A 27,580-nucleotide genomic window follows, 5' to 3' on the forward strand; every position below is an offset into this window, starting at 1 on the left:
CAACTATCAAATTCTGTTAGTCTAAACTATTTAGTCTACTTGTCTAAACTATTAGTCTAGGCTATTTTAGATAGCAAACGTTACACAGGCTTTGCACAGAGTAAATAATTAATAAATGCTTTATTTTTGTAGAAGGATAAATTTTAAGTGTACTTCATATAGAAAGTATCTCCCATTGTAGAAAGATGATTACACATTGGCCTTTTCTTCCATAATCAAGCCAGCAGATTGTGAACATTGTCAAATAGAACTGGCATAGTAAATGGACTTGAACTCAGGTAATCTGAATCCAAATCTTGTCTGAGACATTTACTAGCTCTGTGATCCTATTTTACTTTTCTCAGCATCAATTTTCTCATCTATAAAATGGGAATAAATAGAGTTGTTGTACCACATCAACTTAAATAAGCTTTGCAAAGATATTTTAAGAAAAGTACCAATCCCTATAAATAATATATGACTTAAAGAATTAATTAGTATCTTTAATATCAGTAGTCTGTCATTCACCCTTCAATTAAAGATGAGTGATACATTTAATTTCAGTTATGCTTCAATGATATAAGTTCAAAATTAAGAAACTCTTTCTGCCCCTAAACAGAAATATTAACAACACATCTTCTTTTTCATTGCCATCTGCCTCCCCACCTCAACTTTTACTCAGAAGAACAGGAATCAGAAGTAGAGGATTGCATTGGAGAAAAGCTGCTGAAGTTTAAGAATGGCAAAATAAATGTTCTCATTGTAGAGGCATACCATTCTCCAGAAATTGTCACCTTGTTCATCCCCAAAATTACATTAACCCACCGATGGTGTTTTCTTTTCATAATCTCTTTTTCTTCTCATATAGATGGAGATATATACTTACATATTGGATAATTTGCTTGAGGAGAATTTAAAATAAGGCTAAATCAAAGTATTGTCTTGGTTATTTTAATGATTGACTTTTTTATATAATATTCCCATTTTAAAATTATCCTGTCATCCTCTAAAAATATTGACCAGGTAAATATGATACCAAAAATAGGAATTAAAGACAAAATCTTGTGAATACTCTAAATTCTTTTAGGTTTTCCTTTGTAGAAAGGAAAATAAATTAGATTTTTGTCAGTTCCCAAAAATAGTGTGCCCATGGTCACTGCATGTATGTAGTTCATAGATGAATTTGGTGCAAGAGAGTAAAAAAAAAAAAAAAAACTTGTCATTAAATGTAGATGAAAAAGTATTGACCTGTAGTAATATTATTTTAATTGGATAGTTTCTATATTAATTGAACAAGATGAACAGGAAAAATTTCCAGTGATTATCATGAACTCATGACAAACCTTTCCTTGAAATGAAGCTCCAGGGCAACTGAAATAAAACATAAACCTATTCTTATCTGCCTGAAGTTGTAAAGTTTTGCTAATATGATTCCACTCATCATCAGTACATGCTCCTAGAATGTTTGCAGCAGATTGTCTTCAATCAATGCTAAATCCATTGGCCATTTTCCTCAGGTTGAAGTCAGATTCTTTTCTAGATAAATTTCCAATTGAAAAAGAGATTTTGAATGCCATTAGGATCTTCTTCTGGCAAATCACCTGGTGCTGATTCTGTTCCAGCTGAGATTTACCAAGGTGACAGATAAGGAGGAGGGTCTGTTACTTGTACAAAGGCTAATTGAAATTTTCCAAGTTATATGGCAAGAGGAGGTTATTCCCCAAATGTTCAAGACAACCTCTGTTGTCCATCTCTAGAAAGATAAAAATAAATAAGATTGTCCTGTGACAGTCATAGGGGAGTCTCTCTCTTAGTCAGTGCTGGCAAGATTTTGCTAGACTCCTCTTTAATAGATTGATCCTTCATCCAAAAATATTCATCTACTTGAAATCTAATGTGGCTTCAGGAAGGCTCAAGAAATAGTTCATGTAGTGTTTGCTGCCTGAGAACTCCAGGAGAAATGCTGAGAGCAGAACAGAGATTTGTTCACATTTGTAGATCTGACCAAGGCCTTTTATACTGTCAATTGTGAGAGCATATGGAAAATTGTGTCAAAATGTGGTTGCTCAGAGAAATTCATGAGTATTATACATCAGTTTCATGAAGGCATGTTTACCTGGTTCTAGATCATGAACAATATTTTTAGTGCTTTTCCAGTCACCAATGTAGTGAAATAAAGCTGTGTGTTTGCTTCCATGCTTTTTAGCATATCTTTAGTCATATTGTCAGAGGCCTTCAATGAGGATGAACACAGCATTATGGTCAGTGACTCCACTGATTAGATAAGTTATTCAACTTGAAATGGTTACAAGCCAGAATAAAATGAAAGGAATACTGTTGCATAATTTTTTTTTGGTTGCAGTTGATTGTGCACTCACTTCATCCTCTGCAGCTGAGATGCAACAAAGTATGGATCAATTCTCTGCTGCTTGTACTAATTTTAACCTAACAATTAAACACCAAGAAAACACAGATGTTCCATCAGCCAATATAGTTGCCATTAAATGGAGATAAAATATCATCCATACATGGAACCATTGATTACAACAAATGGAGATGTTTTGAATTCTGTGGATAATTTCACTTACTTTGGCAGTATGTTTTCCATATATGTACACAGGGATAATAAGGTTGAGGTTTGTATTGTTAGAACTAGCTCAGTCTTTAGGAGGCTCTGAAGTAAAGTGTGGGAGAGGAAGAGGTATTAGGCTGCTAACTAAATTGATGATCTTTAGGTCTGTTGAGCTGACCTCATTGTTGTATACCTGTGAAATATGGATGGTATATCAGCACTGTGCCAGGAAACTGAATCTTTTCCATTTATTTGAATTGTCTTAGGAAGATTCAAAGACACCTGGCAGGATAAGGTAACAGACACTGAGGTACTTTCTTGAACTAAGCAGCCAAGCATTCCAACTCTACTGCAGAGAGCACAACTCTGATGGGCTGCCCATGTAGTTCATATACCAAATATATGCTTGACTAAGAAACTCTTTTATAGAGAGCTCACACAAGGTAAGTACTCACAAGATGGTCAGAAAAAGTAATACGGGACAGTCTCAAAACCTTTGGAATTAATTTCATGACATGGGAGCCCCTGCACAGAACCACCCAGCATAGCATGCCCTCATCAGAGAAGGTGTTGTGCTCTGTAAGCAAAGCAGAATTGAAGTAGCTCAAAAGAAATGCTAGATGTGTAGATTTAGAGAATTCAGCCCAAATGTTCACAGGTCATATCTAATCTGTGATAGAGCATTCTGAATTTGTATTGGTCTAATCAGTCACAGTCGGACACATTGTAACTTAATTCTAAACATAAGTAATGTCATTTTGGTCCCTTTTGAGAACAAAGAACAATCATAAGTGACATGCTTTATAGCAGTGAATCTTTTTTTTGTAAGTCACAAATAATGCCAAGTGAGTGCAACCTAAATCAGGACCTGCCATCAGAGGTGATATGGCAGGGAGTTTTTATCACCACAAAATGATCCTTCACAGGAAGAAATTAACCTCCTTAGGCAGAGTTTACCATAACCCACTATCCCTGGAATTGGGATGATTCCACAGGTAATTCTAACATTAGTATCCTCCATGGATGGAAGGAAATGTTTAGTGGTTGCAGGATCTTCTTAGCTTTTCCTTGACCTAAGGACAGACCTCATGTGACTAGGTATACTACCTAATGTATCAGTTGTAGCCACCAGAAATTTTAGGAACTGATTAGATCACCATGCCCCATTGGAATACTTTGACAGAGAAAGAGCATTGTCTATCCTTTCTTGTTCAGAGGAACTAGTAGAAGGATAAATTCAGTCAGAGTCCAGCCTTCCTTCATGTTTGGGTTTTATGTACATTTAACTTGTTTATAATAATTACTCATCTGCTGATATTTAATTCTAATACCTTTGATCAAGATTTAATAGTTTCAAAGTTTATAGTCTACAGGAAGACCTGTTGAGGTGCTTGATTTATTAGGATCTATGCTTAGATGTTCATGAACGTTCATCTGCTTACCAGTTTCAGTATCCGGAAATGTGTATGAGTGAAATCGAAACTGCTGGAAAAAAAAAAAAAATGCCCAACAGATTACTTGAGCTGTTAAGAAGTATGAGTGTAGTTTAGAATCTAGGAGTTAATATATACAATGATGGATTGCTTCCATGCCCCAAATGTAGCTTTGACTAAGAGTAGCACTTTCTACCAAATTGTAGAGAAGCTGATGAAGTGAAGCAGAAGACATACACATAGGAATCAGTTCATAGAAGAGGCAGAAACCTGTGAGACTATGGGCTCAGTTAAACAATGAACTATTTCTGCATATCTAAGTTTGTCAAAAGTAGAGATTGAGATCAATAGGTTTTCTAAGTCAAAGTCACTAAATATACTTTCTTTCTCTGACTTCTACTAGAAAGTCCTGAGATGCTTTTAGCAGGTGAAACTCCACTGTTAAAGCAGAAAACCTGAGGCTAAAGTAGTAGTTCTTCCTCCAAGAAATCAGGAATCAGCTATAAGCTTTTTATGGAAGTAGAAGTCCTCTTCACACATTTTTCACTTTGTATGAGTACACAGACTTCTCATAATTAACTGTGTACCCTAAGAACTCCATCTTTTCTTGCTCAAATGAGAATTTCTCCCAATTTGGCAAATATCTGACACTAGGGTAAGTATGTTTATTCTCCTTTAACAAGCTGCTGAGCAGGATTCTGAGATGATGATGAAGTTGGTCAGTAAACTTCAAACTTTCCAAATTTCCCCCACAAACAGAACAAATTTGTGGCTCAGAGTGAACTAGTGAAAAATCAAAAACAAGTAGGCCAAAACAAGGGTTCTTCTGTTATAAGCCAAAAATACCTGAAGAAAGATTTCAGGCCTGGGATAAACCAGTGTAAAGTACAAGCACTTCTAGAATAACCCCACAGAAGCACCAAATAGGCAGACCCCTGAGGCTGGCTGGGTTTGGCTGGAACCTCAGAATGAACCATGAAAATTTTTCATCTCCCGGACACTGAGTCTGAAAAGACTGCAGAAACCTCTCTGCTGATTAGGAATACTAGGCCTAGCTGTGCTGCAGACTTGGTCCTAGGCAGAAAAGAGCCAGCACACCCAGTGAGTGCAGAGGCAGCGGAGCCCACACTTGTAGGAAGGTGGAGTTTTTCCTTTGCGATTCCAAAGAGGGGTGACCTGAAGTGAAGCTAGAAGCACCATCCCTCATCCCACCATTAGAGGTACTTATAGTAATACTTCTAATTAAAAAATAATAATAACCAGCATAGAAACTTACTGTGGGAATAAAGAAGGCCAGGGTGCATCTTCAGATGAGAACACTGAAGTTAAAAAAAAAAAAAACCTTCTTATACCCCAATAATATTCTGCCTTACAGAAGAACTCAAAAAATTTAAAAATTAGAGACATTGAAGAAAAACTAAAAAAAAAATTCAAGAAAATTATGAAAAAAGTTAAACTAGAAAAGAAGAATCAGACTCTTATAGATGAAAATCATTCTTTCTTTGAAAATTAGAATTGAGCAAGGGGTAGCTAGTGAAGCTATAAGAGACCAAGAAATAACAAAACTGAATTTAAAGAAGGAAAAAATGGAACTGAATGTGAAATATGAAAAAAAAAATCTGCAAAACATCAAGAAGAGAAAATTTTAAGAATAATTAGACTACCTGAAAACTGTGACCAAAAAAAGAATCTTGACACAACAATGCAAGAAATAACCCAAGAAAATTGTCCTGGAGTGGCAGAACATGAGGGGAAAGTAGAAATAGGGAAAAATCCATCTATCACCAAAATATTGACAAAATATTGACAAAAATCTGTCAATAATATTTCTGTGTGTTTTCTATAAAGTTCAAAAAGTTCTTTTTGAACTTTATAGAAAACACACAGAAATATTATTGACAGATTTTGAAACCTCCAAATCAAATAGAAAATTTTGTAAGAAACAAGAAAAAAACAATTCAAATACACTGGAACTATAGCCAGAATTGTACAAGAGTTTTGAGCAGCCACAAGAAAAGACTTAAGGTCCTGGAATCACATATACTGGCAATCAAAAGAATTGCCCTGTGGCCAAAAATATCACATCCAGAAAAATTATCTATAATATTGAATAAAAAAGAATGGACATTCAATGAATTTGCAGATTTTAAGGACTTTCTTTCAAACACCCAAATTCAATAGAAAATTTAACATATAAGAGCTAATATCAAAGAGCTAATATCAAACCAGTTTCAAGGTACTTAACATGAACAAATTGTTTGTTTTTTACATGAAAATGTATACCATATGTTTAAGATTGACATTAGCAATTGGGTAACTGATCTGCCTCTAAAAAGCAAAACTGCCTAGAAAAAGGTAAAGTAGTAATACAGATGAGATGCAGATGAGGAATAGAGGCATTAGATCAGGGAGGAGGACTTGTAGTTCTGAAAACCTATCTACATGGTTAATGTTAAATATGAGTTAAATAAGCATATATATAGCACCCTTTACAATCTATAAAAGAAGTAAGGAGGGAAGGATAAATGGACAAGGAAGCAAAGAGTACAGGAAAAGGACAAGGGAAGGCTACATGAGTGGGGGCGAAGTTTATTTATTAGCCATACTAATATTGCTTTAGATGAATGTCTATATAATAGATAAATGTATGTGTGTCTAACTGAATATATGTAGATATGGATGCATGTTGCTCTATATGTATATGTGTGTGGACCTATGGGAAGGTATGAATGTATATATGTGTGTATGTATATATCTCTGTTTAACTAAGCCTGCTTGGGAGAAGTAGAGGGAATGAAGGGGAAAAAAAGAATAAAGTAAGAAAAGCACACAGGAAAGAACAAAAGAATAACCTACAAGGAAGCAAAGAAAAAATGAACACTCATGAATGTAATTTCTTCTAGTATGTATATCCTTTATATAACTGGTATTTTGTTATATATTATATATATAAAATCCTCCCTGAGAGTCTGCTGGACACATGACAATCTTCTATTTTATTTTGTTTTCCTTTTCTATTTTTCCTTTTTTCAACTTTAACTCTTTTTTTTAACAAAATAAATTTTAAAAATAAAAAGTAGCTGATAACATTTTTCATGCATACATGACCCCAAAATAGATTTATACCAGTCATCAGGGGATTTAAGCTATAACCATCACATAGTAGAGCACTTTTACTATGATCAATTATCCCTTTTTATCTGATTTCTAAGTCTGAATACGTATACATGACTCTATAACCATTTCATTCTCCCAATCTTAAATGCCTTCTTTTTTCTTCCATTCCTGCCTATCCAAAGCCTATTCATATTTTGTAGTCAACTTTAATTCCTATATTTAGTCTAACCCACAATTATCTCTCCCTTTGCTAAACTCCTTTAGAGTTCACTGTATTTTTCATTTTGGTTCTTCTGTATAATTTGTTTTGTTCTTAGTTGTATGTACATTGTTGCTTAATTCTTTCATATGTTTTATATTCAACTTGATTACAAACTCCTTGAGATTTACCTTCTTTTCTTGACCTAAGAATATTAGATTTCAAAAGGGCCTTAGAGGTTATCTAATCCAATGCTGCCCCCTCCCATTTTTAAACTTGAAAAAAACTATTGTTAGCACCAACCACAATTGTGTGCTCATAGTATGCCATCAGTAAATAAATACCTGCTGAGTGAGTGAATAAATGAAGGCCTCTTTTTTAAACATAGAAAAGTGAAATAGTAGCAAAAGGAAACATGGTAAACAAGAAGCTTCTAATTTAAGGGCTTCTGTTTTTCCTCTTAAATGCAAATTATTATTTAATTTCTCAGGTCAGATGTTTGTCATATGTAAGTCAAAGATCTCTAAATATCTCATCTCTTCCTGAAGTAGCTAATTCACTGAAGAGACTGAAATTTGTTAAAATAATTCTTGAGGCTGGAGAGATTCATGATCATAGCACTTGGGGAAAAATTGTTCAAAATGCTCTGTAGTATCATCATATCCTTTTTTTCTTGATTAAAGTGTACTCAACTAGTTCATTGTTACGCTTAAAAAATAAAAAAGCAAAACATTAATATGGTTTGATTATTTTTTTTTAAATTTTACTCAATCCATGCCAAGCTGTGCCAGCCTAAGGAGATGAATCAGAGGCTCTCCAGAAAGTCACTGAACTCTAAAACTCTGTGTGAAACCAACCAAATGAGCCTTTCCTTGATTTCAGTCCTGACAATGGGAGAATAAAAGCCTTTCATTTCTGAAAGTTATTCTAAATCACATCAGGGCTTCTGAAAATGAGTAAAAAGCAATCCAACAATATAAAACATTTCTGACCTGATAATTTAATATCCCCATTTGTTTAAAATATTTTTTCATCCCTTACCTTTGCCTGCCTGCTTGCCAAAAAGTTATGTTTTATTGCTGACTTTGTGTGCTTTACAATATCAAGCATATCCTTGGCATTTAAATAGCATATGCTCAAACTTCCCCACTATTTAAAAATACTTCCATTTAATACTATTGAAAATAAAAATGTGTAACTCCATATATTTCAAACATATATGAAGTTTGGATCAACATGCATTAATTTTTTAAAAATAATTTTCATAGTAATTTCTCTTGAGCATATTTTATGTTTGTATAAGCAATGTATGTTCATTTAAAATGCTATAGAAATTAAACTATGAAAGATAAAATGCTATAGAAATTAAGTATTGATTTAACAAAAAGAATTATAAGAGCTAGCCTTTATGTAGTGCATTTAGGTCTGCAAAGTGCTTTATATTCATATTTGGATGTTCATAATTCTTCTAAATAATTGTTGTTATTCCCATTTTTCTGAGGAGGCAACTGAGACTAGAAAACCTAAGTGGCTATTAATTGTACCATACATGAATCAAAGTCTACACTATTCTCTGCTCTTCTCCCTTGCTCTTTTATACCTTACCAGACTATCTACTTCCTCCCCCACATTCCCCTGCTATTGAATAGAGATGGTTAGTCCCAGTACAAATTTATCACCAGATCAAGACAGTCTTATCTACAGCAATGCAGTCTTTTTATTACTTCCTAGTTGAAACTCTATACTACTCACTAGTACATTTCCATACTTTTTAATCCTCCCATTGCACCTTAAGATCTCTCCTTATATTTAGTATATGATGCTCTATACAATTGCCTAAGATAAGAAGTTGCTGAGAAAGTGCCTGGATGTTCCCTATGCCGGTAAAATCAGACTTTATCCCTATTCCTACTTCCTATAAAAATGTTTGAGTCTCTCATTAAAAAAAAAAAAAAAACTTGCTATTATTTTGAATCTTTCCTCACTTTCTCACTCAGCCTCTTTTTTAAGAAAGTCACTAAAACTCAATGCTTCTACTTCCTTTCTTCCCATTTTCATCTTAAAAAGTAGCTGGTGGTCTAGTGGACAGAGTGCAGGGCCAGAGTCAGGAAGACTTGAATTCAAATCCAGTCTCAGCTATTTAATAGCTGTGATCCTCAGTAAGTCATCTAAACTCTATATTATTTCTTGGTTTCCTCAGCTATTAAATGAGAATAATAATAATAGCATTTACCTTACAAGATTATGGCAAAGATCAAACTGATAATGTTTGTAAAACTCAACATAGTGTCTGGCACATAGTAGATATTTAATAATGCTTATTTCATCTTAATTCTCTGCAGTCTGGCTTCTGGTCTCCTCACTTTTCTGAAACTACTTTCTTCAAAGTTACCAGTGATCTTTTAATTAACAATTTTAATAGCATTTTCTCCATTGTTATTGTATCTTATTATCTTATGGTAGCAGTTAGCATTGTTAACTGTTCTTTCCTTCTATGTGTATGCCCTCCTGTTTTTTTTTTTAATTAAAGCTTTTTTATTTTTAAAGAATATGCATATATAATCTTCAACATTCATCCTTGCAAAACTTTGTTTTCCAAAATTTTCCTTCCCTTCCCCCCAACCGCTTCCATAGATAGCAAGTAATCTAATTTTCGTTAAACATGTACAGTTCTTCTACACATATTTCCCCAATTATCATGCTGCACAAGAAAAATCAGATCAAAAAGGAAAAAAAAATGAGAAAGAAAACAAAATGCAAGCAAATAACAACAAAAAAGTAAAAATACTACGTTGTGATCGATACCCAGTTTCCACAGTCCTCTCTCTAGGTGTATATGGCTCTCTTCATTACTGAACAATCGGAACTAGTTTAAATAATCTCATTTTGAAGAGAGCCCACGTCTATCAGAATTGATCATTATATAGTCTTGTTATTGCCAAGTATAATGATCTCCTGGTTCTGCTCATTTCACTCAATATCAGTTCATCTAAGTCTCTCCAGGCCTCTCTGAAATCATCCTGTTGGTCATTTCTTACAGAACAATAATATTCCATAACATTTATATACCATAACTTATTCAACCATTCTCCAATTGATGAACATCCACTCTGTTTCCAGTCTCAAGCTGCCACAAACAGTTTTGCACATGTAGGTTCCTTTCCCCTCCTTTAAGATATCTTTGGGATATAAGCCCAGTAGAAACACTGATGATCAAAGGGTATGCACAGTTTGATTCTTTTTTGGACATAGTTCCAAATTGCTCTCCAGAATCATTGGATCAGTTCACAACTCCACCAACGTGTTAAGTGTCCCAGTTTTGCCACTTCCCCTCCAACATTTGTCATTATCTTTTCCTGTCATTTTAGCCAAACTAAGAGTATGTAGTGGTATTTTAGAATTGTCTTAATTTGCATTTATCTGATCAATAGTAATTTAGAGCACCTTTTCATATGGTTTTAATTTCTTCATCTGAAAATTGTTCATATCCTTTGACTATTTATCAATTGGAGAATTGTGGTGGTGTCTTCTTTTCTATAATATGATCGTTCTCTGGGAGCAGGTTTCTTGTGGGGCTTCTGGAGGCAGCCTTAGTTTCAGTTCAATGTAATAATCACTCCAAATGCAGCCAGGTGTTAAAAGTTTAAATCCTTTATTGTCTCCTTCAAAATAGCCCAGTTAGTTTTCTTAGAGGCCTATCTCCCTCCTTGGTTCCAAGAGCTCCTGCAGATTGTCTGCCAGCTTCAGCCTCCAGCTCTCTCTGAATCTTGGTTCTACTCCTCCCAACTGACTCCAAGAGATCCTTATATATGATCTCTTAAAGGTGGGAACCCAAAGGTTGACTCCTCCTCTGAGAGAGTGGGATTGTGAGTTTCTGATTTGTGAATCTCCTGAATTTGTGAACTCTAATATGTGAGCTAATGTGTGAACTCTCAAAGTGGAAACCAATTACATAAGCATTGTTTCTATCAACTCTAGTGACTTAACACCTTGTAAGGATTCTAACAGAGAATGGCTTGAATTCTTATAAATTTAAGTCAGTTCTCTGTATATTTTAGAAATGAGGCCTTTAAATATGATTTTTCTCTGTTGGATGATAATAGAAGTTCTGGCACCAGCAATATTTTTATTTATTTTCCATCCACAAATTTGAATGTCCATTATCCTTTCTGTAAAGATCTCTTATTCAAGCCTGCTATATGTGATTTACTTCTATTTGTTTTAACTTTCATAGCAAATACATGCCCCCCCAAAAAACTTAGAAGGCTATTTTTGCCTTAATACCTTAAAATTATTTTGTAATCAACATATAATTATGTGAACATTTGGTAACATTAGTTATGTTTGGATAGTTGCTGGAATCTAGGAGATTTAGAAAAAATAAATGCAATCTCTGGTTTTTGTCTGTATGTAGGAGTCACTTTAAGTAAACCAATATTAAATATATCTTAAATTAGACTTTATAATGTAATCATTTGACATTTAATAGGAATTTTTATATTGCAAATTTGATTCAGTAATTGTTCTTGCTCAAGACAAAGCATGTTATATGTTTCATTATTCCAAATTCCTGATATATATGTACTTATGAATATGAGTTACATATATTAGATTAACATTTCTTTTTTATGAAATTATGAGTTTATTACCTTTCATTCTTGATTGATTGAATATGAGGTAGAAGCAGATAGAAACCTAGTCCCAAAGGCAAGAAGACCTGGATTCAAGTCCTGCCTTTGGCACATATATAGCTAGCTTTGTGTCTACATAAAAATTATTTATCCTTCAGTTTTTCAGGAAATTCTTTCAGACTGTGAGTTGAAAAACAGGTGCCTAGCCAAACTGATAGAAGGAGTTTCTTCATTGGAAAGCTCTCTATTCCAATGAAACCACAGGACCAGAACCATCTCCCAAATTAGCAAACAACAGACATTTGGAAAGTAACAGCTGTAAAGATAGTCTGTGAGGTATTAAAAAAAAAATACACACAGTTGTCATAAAATACAGTGAAGCCCTAACAAATGTGTGGAATATTTCCAGACTATGATACTATTCAAAATGTTGTTGCCTAATGTCTTGAGTGAGTATATATGTATAAAAACATGTATGCTTAAAAGACTGACCATATGCAAGAATTTTGTATTAATAAGACTTCACCTTCAGTCTTGGGGCTTCTTTTACCCTGTGCTGGAATGCTCTGCCTAGTCCACTTCAGGCCTGATCACATCCTCAGAGTCCACAAAACTGCATGCATGGTACCTATTCTGATCTAGGTTGGAAAAGTAACTCACAATGACTTTGTTTATTGAATTTCCTCATCAGAATTCTTAATGGCATATTTTCTAGGTCTCTGGAGGAATCAGAGGTAGGATAGAGCAGGACTGTAGTTCTTCCTCCTACTCTGTCATACTTGCCCCTTTTTATCCTCCTCAAAGGTACATGCATCTGAAAGTGACATTACTGCTTTTTTTCTGTCTATAAACATAGGCTGCTTTGGAAATCTTTATATGTCTCAATTTGGAGGACTTTTTGGAGGTCAAAAGAAGGAATTGTCCATTTACTACTATCTTGCAAAAATGAAGACACAGTTTCCTGTAATAAACTTTCATATTGCATCTTTGGAAATACCCGTCAGTCAGTAAGCAGTATTAAGCACTTACTATATGACGAACTGTGCTTAACACTAGGGATGCAAAGAAAGGCAAAAGATAGTCCTTATATCTGTTAGTCAACTCTCAAAGAGCTTGCAGACACATAGGGGAGGCCAGGTAAAAACAACTGTGTATGAACAAGGCATACACAGGATTAACAGGAAATGTTCAGCAAGCATATTATGAGAATTTGAGATAAATAGCTCAAGATAGAATTATTTGGTCTTCAAAAGAAATGTGTTCTAACTGTAACTCTAACCCTAATTTTGTCTTTACCTCTAAATCTAACCCAATTCCTTTCTCTGGAAGAGAAAAAGAACTTTTTCTGTCACCATAACCTGTAACCAGTGGTTATTTTCCCTGTTCATATATGAATTCTATTCCTTCCCATCAACAGTTCCAGCTTACATTTTTTTTTAAGTCATTAGTATAACTTCCAAGGTTTTGGCATCTTGAATGGATATTGACATGACCTTCATCTCTACTGATATGGTACTTTCAAGAATATAGATGGGTATAGTCCTAAATTTGACCCCTAAGAAATAATGCAGCAGTAATCATTGTTAGTGCCCCCTACACTTACTAATTCATGCAGACAGATGACATAAGAGCAAAACTAAAGATTATGAATCACTGATACTTTAGTGGATGTATATGTCACATTACAAATTGGTATACCCTTTCCTTAGATGTAAATAAATAAAATTTTGCTTCCTTCAGTTTTCCTGCTCATCCCCTGACCTTGGAAACATTTTCCTGTCAATCAATAGTTCTCTGCCTCTTAATTTTGCTATTTTGTATCCTCTTTGCTTCTTGCCCACATAAGCAAATTAATATGTTGCACAAAATAGCATTAAAAATAATCTTAGGTCCAAGATATGCTGTGAAGAAATAGTCCCCATAATGTGTATTCTGTCAGACCTACCCTGTTAAAGTCCAAAATGACCTTATCCTATGTTTCTACCCCTCTCCTAATCTTTTATTAGAGTTTTATCCCAACATTTGACAGCTCATACAGTATAATTATAATCCATATTCTCTATTCCCCTATTAAAAATTACATTACAGATAGCATTGACATGCTGATATTTGTTTGAATGGAGTTTTAATAATATTAGGGGTATGAAAACCAATTTATTTTTAATAGTTATCCTTTCTTATTGAGATACTATATAAAACATGCTAATCAGTATCAAATTCTGAGATTTTTCTGTTCACAAAAAGTTAGAATTGTGAATATTCATAACCTAGTTTCACTCTTAATAATTATTAATTTAAACAACTTTTTAAAAAATCTGCTCATATATTTTTATTCAGGTTTCCGTAGACGTGCAGATCCAGTTACAAGGAGACAATTTCCACATGGTGCTCATAGAATGGATTATATGCACTTTGAGGATGACAGCCGTGCATGGTGGTTTGACATGGACATGGTTATCATCTATATCTATTCAGTAAACTGGGTCATTGGATTCATTGTTTTCTGCTTTCTTTGCTATTTTTTCTTTCCGTTTTAGGAATTTTCACATCTTAATAAAGTTGAACAATTATATAAAGCCTTGATTATGTAAATACCAGTGACTTAAAGAAAATAAGTCTTTTTAAAGTTTTCTGAAGTTTTTATATGTTACAGTATATTGAATTATTTGGTCTGTACAAAGCCTGGGATTGATAAACTACTTATTGATGTTTCTTATGTCGATAGCAGTAAGCTATTTGAACTTAACTCAAAATCAAGCCTATTAGTATATAGCACAGCACAGTCAATCCCATAATAGCTTTTAATATATTTTGTTTGTATTTTTGCAATTATCACCTTTCTTTCCATATTTTTCCTATTTGAAAAGATGCTTCCTCCTTTTGAAAAAATTAAGTTTGGTACTGAAGCATTGATCTAGATAGAGAATATTCTGTATCATTTTAACACATATACACACCAGTCAATTTCTGATTATTTTTAGGCACACTATCTTCCTTGAAAAGAAATCACATTTCTCAGAAACTAAGTCAGAAATTAAGGAAGAATGAATTATTTTGAACTTGAAGTTATTCCTTCTCATTCATATGGATAACTGGAAGCTGGCAGTACCATAATAGGTTGTTTAATATGTCATTTCAAGCACCAAAGAAGGATAAAAGCAAGGAATATTGAAATTATTGCCTGCCAATAAGAAGGAAATAAATGCCTCTTTTTAGGAAAAAACTCTTTAGGAGTTTTAGGAAACTCCTAGGTACAACTTTGTGACCTTAAGAAATAATTTGCTAAGTGAGCTTCAGTATCCTAATGGAGGAACACATGGCCCCAGTTGACTAGCTTTACTGAGATAAGTAAAACATGTAAAACATGTTATTCACTGATAGACTTCTTAGGACAAGGACTTGTTTAAAACAACAAATATTGATTTTCCTTATATAAATTATGACATTTCTCTCTATACATTATTATTAATTCTGGATAGAGTTTTATGCCAACATTGACAGCTTAGACAGTATGATTATAAATCCATATTCTCTATTCTCATAAAAAGAAAAATTACAATAACCCTTTTATCATCAACATGTTGATATTGTTTGAATGAATAGAGTTTTAATAATCTTAGGGCTATGAAAATCAATTTACCTTTAATAGTCTTCTCTTGTGAAGGTTACTTCATATAAACTGTACTACTCAGTCCCAAATTCTGAGATTTTTCTTTTCAAAAAAGTAGCATAATAACCTGTAATTTTTAACAGTTTCAAAAGCTTCAAATGTTTTCTCATTGCAGGCAGATTTGAACCAGGTGTCTCTATGAAGCTAAAAGACCTGAATCACAAAGAAAGAAAGCTTGCACATTTTAAGTCATAAGAATTGTGTTTGTGTGAAATAGGACTCCTAGTTTAAAGCATTTTTCCCTCCTAAGATTTATGTCTGAAATAACCTAACAGGCTTATTTCTGTTCTGGGTAGATGGACCCATTCATAAGCTAGAAATAATAATTAATGACAGCACAGGAGCATTGAAGATGTTAAACCTGTGTTTTCAATCTGCCTTAGCAAAAGAAATGAGAAAAAAAGAAAGTTTAACATAGTATTTTAAATGAATACCACCCATATCTAGATAGCCTTTATTTTATCATTCTATCCAGGCCCACCTAGCTTCAGTACATTATAATAACTATATTTCAGCTCAACTACCTACCTATTCATCAACATAGATTGTATGAATATTTGATGTTTTTAAAATAACATAGATTTAATTTTTAAATTAATGTTTTAATATGTGTAGATGAGGCAGCATGTTATAATAATTAGATTGCTGGACAAAAAGGAAGCAAAACCTGTATTCAGGTGCTGCCTCTGACAAGTTTGATCAGCTCTGTCAAGGCACTAAACTCCTGTGTACCTTGGACAATTTCCTAGGACGACTTAAGTATAAATTTTTATTCTCAGTCTGTGGAGGAATTTATCCCATTGGATGTTCTCTACACTGAAAAAAAACATCACATGCTTCCTATATCATATAATTTTGTAGATATGAACAAACATTATTAATGTATACTAAATGATTAATTATATTACATGGCACTTTCCCCCTAATGAATATTTCACATCTGTTAGCTCATTTTCTCCTTGTACCATCTGTATATAATGCAGAAATGAAAGAGGAAACCAAGGCATGAAGAAAACTCTTTAGGACTTGTGTAAAGTCACACATAGTAAGTCTGTAGTAAAACTGCTGACTATTCAGACTACCTGACTTTCACCACAATGTTCTTTCAGACCATACTCAATTAAAAGTATTTTTTTTAATTCTCAATTTTAATATCTTCCATGAAGTAGGGTTTTTCTTTCATTCATAGAAATAAAAAAAAAGTTACTTATGAAAAGCCCCCTGAAGAATGCTGCTTGATAGTTGTCTTTTATTGGTGCTTATCAACGTTTTGGAAAATACTTTAAAATATTAGATATTTAAAAAAAAATAAATTGCATTAAGTGAACTAAGTAGCATGATTTTATTAAGAATAAATCATGTTTTAGAATAAAGTTGATATGCCTTGGGAACAAATTTCTTACTACAAGTTATTATAGAACCCTAGGCAATTCAGTAGATAGATGTCTTCCAGCCTTGGTTTCCTCACCTATAAAATGAGAGTGGCAAATTGCAAAAATTTCTGTTCTGTAATGCACTTTGAGTCTAACAATTTGTGTAAATAAATTATTAGAACTTATTTTTTTAATGTTATTGAAGCTGTTTTATTGCTGCCATCGATATGACTATTATTGCCACATTATGACTTTTTTCCTCAGCACATAAGACTAGTATTAGACAAAATGTGCAAAATAATTAAAACTCTACCAGCAGATAGAAAGACTTTCTAGGAGAAAGATCAAATGCCATGACAAAGGAAAAAAAGGATCCAGATTGAGAGATCATATCACAGCTGGGAAAAGAGTTTGAAGAAAACAAGATCTAAATGGGAACAGATTGAAGAAAGGGAAACATAAAAGGGAAATAGAAAATCAAAGGTCGTCATGTTTTCCGAGATGTGGAGACTGCTAGGATAAGATAAGTGAGCAAAGAAAGAAGGAATGTGCCAGTTGCCACTAGAAGGCCATCATACATATATGAATATGAATACCTTTTTAATCAAATGAACCATATTTACAAAATTCAAATAGATATGCCTGAAAACAACTTTCTGGTTCTTAAAACTACAGTCCCAAGCGTTTTTTGTAAACAAGATCTTTTCATTTTCTTCAAGATACTTTCGTGAAGATCAGGCAAAGAGGAAAGGATCAGGAAGGAGTGAAGAAGGGAATTGATAGCTAACTAGATCAAACTATATGCTATTTTTATTGGAAACCCAACAAACCAAAGGGAAAGGAATGTAGTTGCATTTATTAGTCTGCAAATACATGAATGATTTAGAGGTCCCTGATTTAAAATAAAAATACATGTTATATAGATGGGAATCTCAAGCCACGATAAAGGACAATTTTATGTTCTATCATGATTTTTCCTATTAGTGATCTGGAAAATTTAGAAGCCTCAATAGGATATAAAAATATGCAAATTTTAAGAATGGCCTATAAGTTAGTAAAATTTACAGAATAATACATACTAATTAGAAAGACATTATTACCAAATCAATCAATGCCACTTAAAATGTGCAAACATAACTAGGTTATGGAAATTGAAAAAAATTGGAAAAGTCAGTGACATGAAATCTAATGATAGTAGCAGATATAATAGCAAAAGAACAAAAATACAAATTGTTCAGGTGAAAGCTCTAAGTACTCAGGAAATGTGAAGTGAAAAATTGAAACAATTATCCAAAAGCTATCATCTGTCTCTCCTTTCTTCCTGTCTCTCCTTTCCTCCCCCACTCTCTCTTCATATAAACAGATCAGAGGACTAAAGCCCCCTACCCTTGTGAAATAAATATCTTTGTCATTTTTACATCTTTTTTTACCTAATATATATATATATATATATATACTGTCCAATCCCAAAAGAGGAATCAAAAAGAAACAGGGCTGATTGATTAACTGATTAATATTAATGTCAGATCAAAGCACTGTTCTGAATCAAATCTGGTTGACAGAAAAATGTGTAATAAAGTCACAGGAATATTTATGTGTCCAAAAAAAAAGCATGTCAGTATGTTATAATTACCTCTTACAATATATGAATTGGATCACATTTTCAACTAGATAGATTGAAGATTTTTTTTACCTGGAAAGGATAGAGGCATTTAATTATTCAAACCCACTGTTGATGATGTAGTTAGTAATGATGAATCACACTCATTTTATTTTGCTATTACATACTTTTTATAATAAATATTGGTAATCACTAAATACTAGCATTTCTGACACAATTATTCCCTGCTTTTATGATCTCTGTGATAATGTACATCATAGAACATATTGATTTAAACAGGCCAAGAATCAATGAGAGCCACACATATAACTAAGGATGAGATTTGACCCAGATATTAAAGTCAGTCAAACCACAAGTACTGAATATTCATGGTGTTTTCCCACTAAATAAAAGATATTTTTAAAATTGCACTATATATATGCTTCAAATTACTTTGAAAGAGCTGCCATTGCATCAAATGTGATTGATTTATTGATTATTCCTTCCATTGATTATTGTTGGAATTCTTCCACACCTCAGTAGACTGTTTCATTAGCTGTCACTGCCCCAAAATCCATGGTGGTGAACCTTCTGGTTTAAAGACTCAATAAACCTAGTGAGGTCAGTCCTCATCACTGCCATACCTTTACTTGAAACCTGGATAGGCTTTCCCAGGATTTGCATAGCCCAAGGTCACCTCCACACCAGAAACAAGCATCAGAATACAATTTTAGAGAACTTTTCAAATTTTCTGCAAGTGACATGTATTTAATATTCTTTGTTATTTTTCAAATATTATTTAAAAAGGAAATAAAGGGTTTTTTAATGCTGCCTTTTAAGCTAGCATTGCAGTGATACTAAAATACTTGTGTTCTTTTCAAATAATCCATACTGTTAATATTTAACAAGCTATGAAACTACTTCTACCCAAGCATCTAGTTCTTTAATGAAAACTTTCAATTTAGAAGTAGAAATAATCACCTTTTTCATTTGAGTTCTTTTAAAAGTCTGGATTTACCTACTGTTATTCACTAGATTATTTTCCCAGTGACCTGGATTTTTCTGAAATAAGTGATTGGATTATATTTTAGAAATATCTACAACTTTAGAGTTGGATAAAACTAAAGTGGTGGTCTAGTCCCAGTCCTCTACAAGTTATTCTCTACAAAATCCTCTCAAAGTGGTCATCCAGCTTTGTTTTTTTTTTTTTTCCTTTTTTCGAGCTTTTTCCTTCTCTGGAGAAGGGGATTCCACTATCTCCTAAAGCAATTTATTCTACTCTTTTTTTTTTTCCCCCTTGTGAATCAAAACCAATTTCTCTGAAATCTCCATTCATTGCTTCCTACTTCTCCTTGGGATCAAGCAAAATATGTGAACTCACACCTCCACATAGGCCTCTGAGTACTTGAAAGACATTTCCAGTCCTCAAAACCTCCCTTTACAAGGATACATAATGCTGTTTTTTTAAAATGATTTTCCTGTGGCATCTTTTTGTTCCCCTTATCGTGTAGATCCTAGTTCTAGAAATCTGGAGCCAAAAGACTTTAGAAACGATCATTTCACAGATAGAAAAAAGGGTAGGAATTTGCTCAGGACAATCTGGAATTATGCCCCAAAAGTTATCAAACTGTGCATACCCTTTGATCCACCAGTGCTACTACTGGACTTATGTCCCAAAGAAATACTAAAGAAGGGAAAGGGACCTGTATGTACCAAAATGTTTGTGGCAGCCCTGTTTGTAGTGGCTAGAAACTGGAAAATGAATGGATGCCCATCAATTGGAGAATGGCTGGGTAAATTGTGGTATATGAATGTTATAGAATATTATTGTTCTGTAAGAAATGATCAACAGGATGAATACAGAGAGAGTTGGAGAGACTTACATGAACTGATGCTAAGTGAAATGAGCAGAACCAGGAGATCATTATACACTTCAACAACGATATTGTATGAAAATGTATTCTGATGGAAGTGGATTTCTTGACAAAGAGACCTAACTCAGTTTCAATTGATCAGTGATGGACAGAAGCAGCTATACCCAAAGAAAACACTGGGAAATGAATGTAAACTATTTGCATTTTTGTTTTTCTTCCTGGGTTATTTTTACCTTCTGAATCCAATTCTTCCTGTGCAACAAGAGAACTGTCCGGTTCTGCACACATATATTGTATCCAGGATATACTGTAACCTATTCAACATGTAAAGGATTGCTTGCCATCTAGGGGAGAGGGTGAAGGGAGGGAAGGAGGGGAAAAGTCGGAACAGAAGTGAGTGCAAGGGATAATGTAAAAAATTGCCCTGGCATGGGTTCTGTCAATAAAAAGTTATTATAAAAAATAAAAATAATAATAATAAAAAGAAGCTGCAGCATACACAACAGCTATACTTTGGTGAAATCATGTCAGCAGACAACTAAACCAATTATTATATTCATAGGAAAAATCAGGCAGGTGAAGGATGCCTAGTCTCTACCAAGGGTCCTCAAACTTTTTAAATAGGGGGCCAGTTCACTGTCCCTCAGACTGTTAGAGGGCCAGACTATAGTAAAAACAAAAACTTTGTTTTGTGGGCCTTTAAAAGAAACTTCATAGTCCTGGATGAGAGGGATAAACGTCCTCAGCTGCCGCATCTGGCCCGCGGGCCGTAATTTGAGGATCCCTGCTAGACTGTGCTATATCTGGATAGATAGTTACAGAAGTGGATCAATCAGCACATATATATTGAACTGATCATAGAGACCATGAAATTAATCCAGAATTGAACAAAAAGAAGAGGATAGGGTGAATCACATTTGAGAAATTTATTTTACAAATAAACTTTACTTCTCCCTGAAGTAAAAATTCATATTAAAAAAAAAAAAAAGGAATTTGCTCAGGATCACCCATCCTTTGGAGGATAATGCTAGGACTGCAATCCAGGTTACCTGATTCTTAGGACAAGATTTTTTCCCCCTATTCCACACTGCCTTCTAAGCATATTCCATGTAATTTCTGAATTTTGATTTAGAACACTTTCAGACTTAAGTCTTATCTGATGTTTATCACAAAGGATCATACAGGTAGAAGCAAAGTTTTCTCACTTTTCACTATTCATGGACAAGAAATCCAAATGAAAGTTAAAACAATATTTGGGGCAGGAGTTGGGAAAGGAGGAAAGAAGAGGGTAAGAATTAAAGGAAATGTGAAATGCTTGGGATTCAAGGATTCCTAATTAACTTTCAAGGAATACTTTTCTTGAGCTATTGAATGCATAGGGCAAAATCCTCTCCAGCCCCAAAATTTGGGAATTTGGGAGGAAATGAAATAGATTCATAGACTACTAGAAGCACTGATTGTGGGGATCCTTTCTACCTTTGTCAAATATTTCAGCTCTTTCCCTTGCTTTTATTTTTAGATTGAAACACTTCCTTTTCCAATTGCAATTTTTTTCTTCTTGCATTGTCAACTTGGTGAGCTCCTTCTGTAATCATCTTGAATTGATTTTATACTATCAGCAGTTGAGATTCATTTTTCCTTGTCTACACTCCCTCCTTAAAAGTCATACTGCAGTAATCAACATTGTACAAATGTATACACAATAATATGGTAGAGTAAGATAAAGCTGCACTCAAGAATGCCATCTCCAGCTGTCTTTCATACATTTCAAACTAGATGTCCAATAGATATCTTAAAATCAATATTCCAAAATAGAACTCATTATCACCTCTCAAACCTTCCCTGTCCTACACACACACACCTTCCCTATTACTGTAGAGGGCAACATCCATCCTCCCACTCCCTCAATTTCACAGTCTAGATCACATCTTGGATTCCTCCCAATCTCTTACTCCCATATCCAAGCTGTTGCGTAGGCTGGCCAATTTTTGTAACATCTCCCAAATATGCCCTCTTCTCCTGACACTACCAACACTCTAGTGCAAGCCCTCATCATTTCATATTACTACAACAGCCTAATGGTGGATCTGTCTGCCTCAAGTCTTTCTTCAATCCAATCTATCCTACATTCAGCTACCAAGGGATTTTCCTAAAACACACATCTGATGATGTCATTCTCTGCCCCAATGTAGTAAATTCCAGTGGCTTCCTATTGCCCCCCAGACCAAATACAAAATATTCAAAGCCCTTCATAACCTCACCCACTCCTGCCTTTCCATTCTTTTTATATCTTTCTTCCAAATCGTACTCTTTCATTCAATGATGCTGGCCTCCTGGCTTTTCCATTAACAAGACACCCCATCTTTTAGCTCTGAGCATTCTCTCTTGTTGTCTCCCATGTTTAGAATGTCTGCCTTCCTCCATTCTAACTCCTGACCTCCATAGCCTCCTTCAAGTTTCAACCAAAATCCTACTTAACAGGAAGCCTTCCCCATCCCTCAATTCGACTCTCTTCCAATTCTGTTAATTTCCTGTTTATCATCTATGTAATTTATTTTGTCTGTATTGGTTTCCATGTTGCCTCCCCTATTAGATTGTAAGTTCCTTGAAGGCAAGAACTGTGCTTAATAAAGGTTTTTGAATTATTTTGCCTCCACTTCCCAGAAGGAACTTCTTCCCCACTCTCTTAGCCAACATGGAATAGGCCCAGGTCAAAGCTTTTTTGGCACCTGATGGTCCTGGCTTCCCTGATTCAGTTTCTAGGTCATATAAGGATATTAAAAAGTCCCAGCCACATGAAGTCTGGGATTATCAGACTTATTATAGGAATAAGTGAGTCACTATATCCTGCAAACTTTCTGATTAGTTATATTTTCCTCAGAAAGCAAGGGAAGGCATATCTATTAAAATTGAAAATAATACCACCATATCCTTGCTGTATTATCTTTCTTTGGGAAAAGTAAATCTCCTTTGTTCAATGACTTGCAAGTGCCACATTTTATCCCAAAATCAAACTGGGACTAAGAAGTGTACTGATGTCATAGTTCTGACACCAGTACACAGCTATGCTTACAACATATCAGATATATGTAATTAAACAAAATTTTCATGTAAAATTTTAATGTATGATTATTTGGAGATATAACTATGACTCAGAAATCAAGTTCATGATTTACACAATGTACCATCATAATGCTATAGAAATAATGTTGGATTTGGAGTCAGAGATCCTAGGTTTACCTTCTGGCTCTTCTATTTAACACTGTTAGAATCTTAGGAATGTGTTTATCTCCTCTAAATTTTAGCTTTGTCATCTTTAAAGAGAGGGAGCTGAACTTCATGGTCTCTTCTAGTACCTGACCCATAATAAATGCTCTAGCCATTATCTTCCAACTACAAATCTATTCTCCAAAGGCGATTTTTGATTAAACATACCCTCTTTCACTAATATCCCCAAAAAAAGAATTTACCTTTATACCTGGGAATATTTAGTACATGTCCAAATATCTACCACAAAATGGAAAAAAAAAAGTATGGTGTTCATATGAAAGTATTTAGATGTATATAACATCAGGTGTAGAACAGGCTCTATTTAGGCAAACAAACAACAAAAAAAAGAGGACTTACCTCCAAGTCCATAAAAAGTCTAAATGTAGCCCCTTCAGTCTCCAAAGGACCCCCACTTCCTCCAGGAATCTTATATATTTCTCTTGACATATTACTACTCTGTAATTAAGGGAATTCCTGCTAATAGAAAGCATTCATGATTACTAGAGTGTGATCAAACCCTCTGGAGTTCACTTAATGTACAACACTAGTGGAGGACAAGATCCAGGCTACCTCATCATATCATTGTTCTTTTGCAGTTCCTCAGCCCAGTTCCTAAAACATCCCAATAGAGTACCAGATCCTCTCCATTAGCCCCAGTACAACTAAAACAGTGCTTCCAGCTTAAAACGAAGACTTTCAGAAGTGGCATTTCTGTTCATTCTCCCACCATTTATTGTCATATATAGGATCATGTTGTTTTCTGGAGGGTGCTCAGAAAAACAAGCTTTTTATCATGGAAATTAAGGCTGTACAAAGTCTGTCTTCTCTCTGTGTATTTGATGCTTCAGTCCTCCTTACAAAGATAATATTCAAGGGAATAACGTAAGCATATGAACCAGTATATGAATCATTGACAATATAGTGTTTTTCTATTGTTTTTATAATATATGCATATAACATTGCATATAAGCAAATTATATATATTTCATTATTTATCAGTGACATGTAAAAAAATTGAACATTCATTTTTCAAAATTTTGAGTTCCAATCTCCTCCCCTCTCTTTAATAAGGTAAGCAATTTGATATAGATTACACTTGTTAAGTCATGCAAAACATAATTCCATAATAGTCATCTTGTAGAAGAAAACAGACAAACCCCTCCAAAAAATTTGTATACTTTGATCTGCATTCAGAATCCATCAGTTCTTTCTCTGGAGCTAAATATATATTTTTCATCATGAGTACTTTGGCACTGTCTTGAATCATTGTATTGCTGAGTCATTCACAGTTGATCATCTTGCAACACTGCTTGTACTGTGTACAATATTCTCCTAGTTTAGTTTTTGCAACCGTTCATTAAGTCTTCTCAGGTTTTTCTGAAGCCATCCTGCTTATCATACAATACTATTCTATACAATAATATTCTATCACAATCATAAATCATAGATCAGCCATTCTCCAGTTTATAGGCATCCCTTCAATTTCCATTTCTTAGCTACCACAGAGAAAACTGTTATAAATATTTTTGTACAAATTGATTCTTTTCCCTTTAAAAAAAAAAAAAACTCTTTCTGATACAAACCTATTGCTAAATCAAAGGGTATACCCAGTTATAGCCTTTGGGACATAGTTTCAAATTGTTCTCCAGAAAGGTTAGATTAGTTTACAATTACATCAGCAATGCCTTAGTTTTCCCATATTCCCTCTAGCATTTACCATTTTCCTTTTCTGTCATATCAGCCAAACTAATAGGTGTGAGGTGGTACCTTACAGTTGTTTTAATTTGCATTTCTCTAATCAATAGTGACTTAGAACCTTTTTCATATGACTAGATAGATTTGATTTCTTCATGTCAAAATTGCCTGTTCATATTGCTTGATCATTTGTCAATTGGGGGATGACTTTTATTCTTATAAATTTGACTATTTTACATATTTGAGAAATGAATCCTTTAATCAGAAAAACTTACTGTAAAAATATTTTCCCAGTTTCCTGCTTTCCTTCAAATCTTAACTGCATTGGTTTTATCTGTATAAATCCTTTTTAATTTGGTGTAATTAAAATTATGCATTTTACATCATAATGCTATCTTTTATTTTGTCATATATTCTTCCCTTATCCTAAGTTCTGACAGGAAAACTCTTGCATGCTCTGCTTACATACTTATTATATCACCCTACATCATGTACCCTTTTTAATTTTATATTGGTAAACATCAGTGTGATATTGATTTCTGCCAAACTGCTTTCCAATTTTTCTCAGCAATTTATATCAAATAGTCCTTGTTCCAAAAGATGGGTTCTTTGTGTCTATAAAAACACTAGCTTATTCTGATCATTTTATACTCTGTATTGTGTACCTAATCTATGCCAGTGCTCCACCACTCCGTTTCTTAGCTAGTACCAGACTGGTTTAATGTTTACTAATTTGTTTAAGATATAGTACAAATAGGCTACCACCTTCCTTTGCATTTTTTTCATTGATACTCTTGGTATTTTTCACCAGATGAATTAGTTCTCCCAGATGAATTTTGTTATTACTTTGATACCTCCATAAAACCACTCTTGGTAATTTGAATGGTATGGGACTGAACAGGTGAATTAATTTAAGTGGAACAGTCATTTCTATTACATCAGATCAAACTACCCATGAGCAATTAATATTTCTCCAGTAGTTTAGATCTGAGGTTATTTGTGTGAAACTGTTTTGTAATTGTGACCCTATAGTTTCTGGGTTTATCTTAACAGGTAGACTCCCAAGTTTTACATATATTCTTTTCAATTCTTTTTTTTTCTTTTTTCTTTTCTTTTTTTACTAGTCTTTTATTTTTCTAAATACATACAAAGATAGTTTTCAATATTCACCTATATAAAATCTTGCATTCCAAATTTTTCTGTCTCTCCTCCTTCTCCACCCTTTCTCCAAGACAGCAAGCAATCTGATACAGGTTAAACAGGTCTGGAATTATTTTAAGTGGAACTTTGATCTATTCCTACTGGACTTTGTTGACAATATATAGAAATGCAAATGATGAGGCACCTACTTGGTGTAGTGGATAAAGCACTAGTCCTGAAATCAGGAAGATCTGATTTCAAATCTGGCATCAAACACTTGATACTTCCTGGCTATGAGACCCTAGGCAAGTCACTAAACCCCATTTGCTTCAGGAAAAAAAAAATGCTTTGTATGGATTTATTTTATATCTTACCACTTTGATGAATTTAATTGTTTCAAATAGTTTTTAGATGATCCACTAGAATTCTAAATATACCATCATATAATCTACAAAGAATAATAGTTTTGTTTTTTCACTGCTTACTTGAATTCCTTCAATTTCTTTTTCTTCTTTTATTGCTACAGTGAATATTTCTAGTATAATACTGAATAATAGTGGTGATAATGGGCATCTCTGCTTTATTCCTGATCTTAATGGAAAGTTTTTCTCCATTACAAACAATGCTTACTGAGTATTTTAGATATCATTTTAAAGAAAGTCCTATTTATTCCTATGCTTTCTAGTGTTTTTGACCAATATATTATTTCCAAAGCCTTTTCTGCACTATTAAATAATCATGATTTTTGGTTGTTTTTGTTATTGATATGGTCAATTATGCTGATAATTTTCTTACAATTTCTAAATTGTAGGAAACATCAATAACATCAATAAAATAGAGAAATAGCAGATTCTATATTACACCTCTTTTGAATGGGGAGACTGACCTTCACTTTAGGAATGATGTCGCTTATTCTGTTTGGGGGATAGAAAAAGGTATTGCAGGAAAAAGAGACATGAGAAATCTAGGAGAGAGGAAGGTGACTGGAAAAGCAAGCTTGGAAGCAGGCTATATATGATAAGAGATG

The 27,580-nt window shown here is 33.8% G+C and overlaps 1 protein-coding gene across 1 annotated transcript in view; it reads left to right on the plus strand.

Annotated features, from left to right (window-relative positions):
- RNF180 (ring finger protein 180) overlaps positions 1-17,159 on the plus strand; it is a gene marked incomplete at its 5' end in the record, with an annotated part of 176,715 nt that extends 159,556 nt beyond the window's left edge. The window contains 1 exon segment of the mRNA XM_051971248.1: positions 14,269-17,159. Coding sequence (XP_051827208.1) covers positions 14,269-14,468 — 200 coding nt within the window.
- Positions 17,160-27,580: the final 10,421 nt, after the last annotated feature.

Source organism: Antechinus flavipes, chromosome 1 (assembly GCF_016432865.1).
Source record: "Antechinus flavipes isolate AdamAnt ecotype Samford, QLD, Australia chromosome 1, AdamAnt_v2, whole genome shotgun sequence".
NCBI lineage: Eukaryota > Metazoa > Chordata > Mammalia > Dasyuromorphia > Dasyuridae > Antechinus > Antechinus flavipes.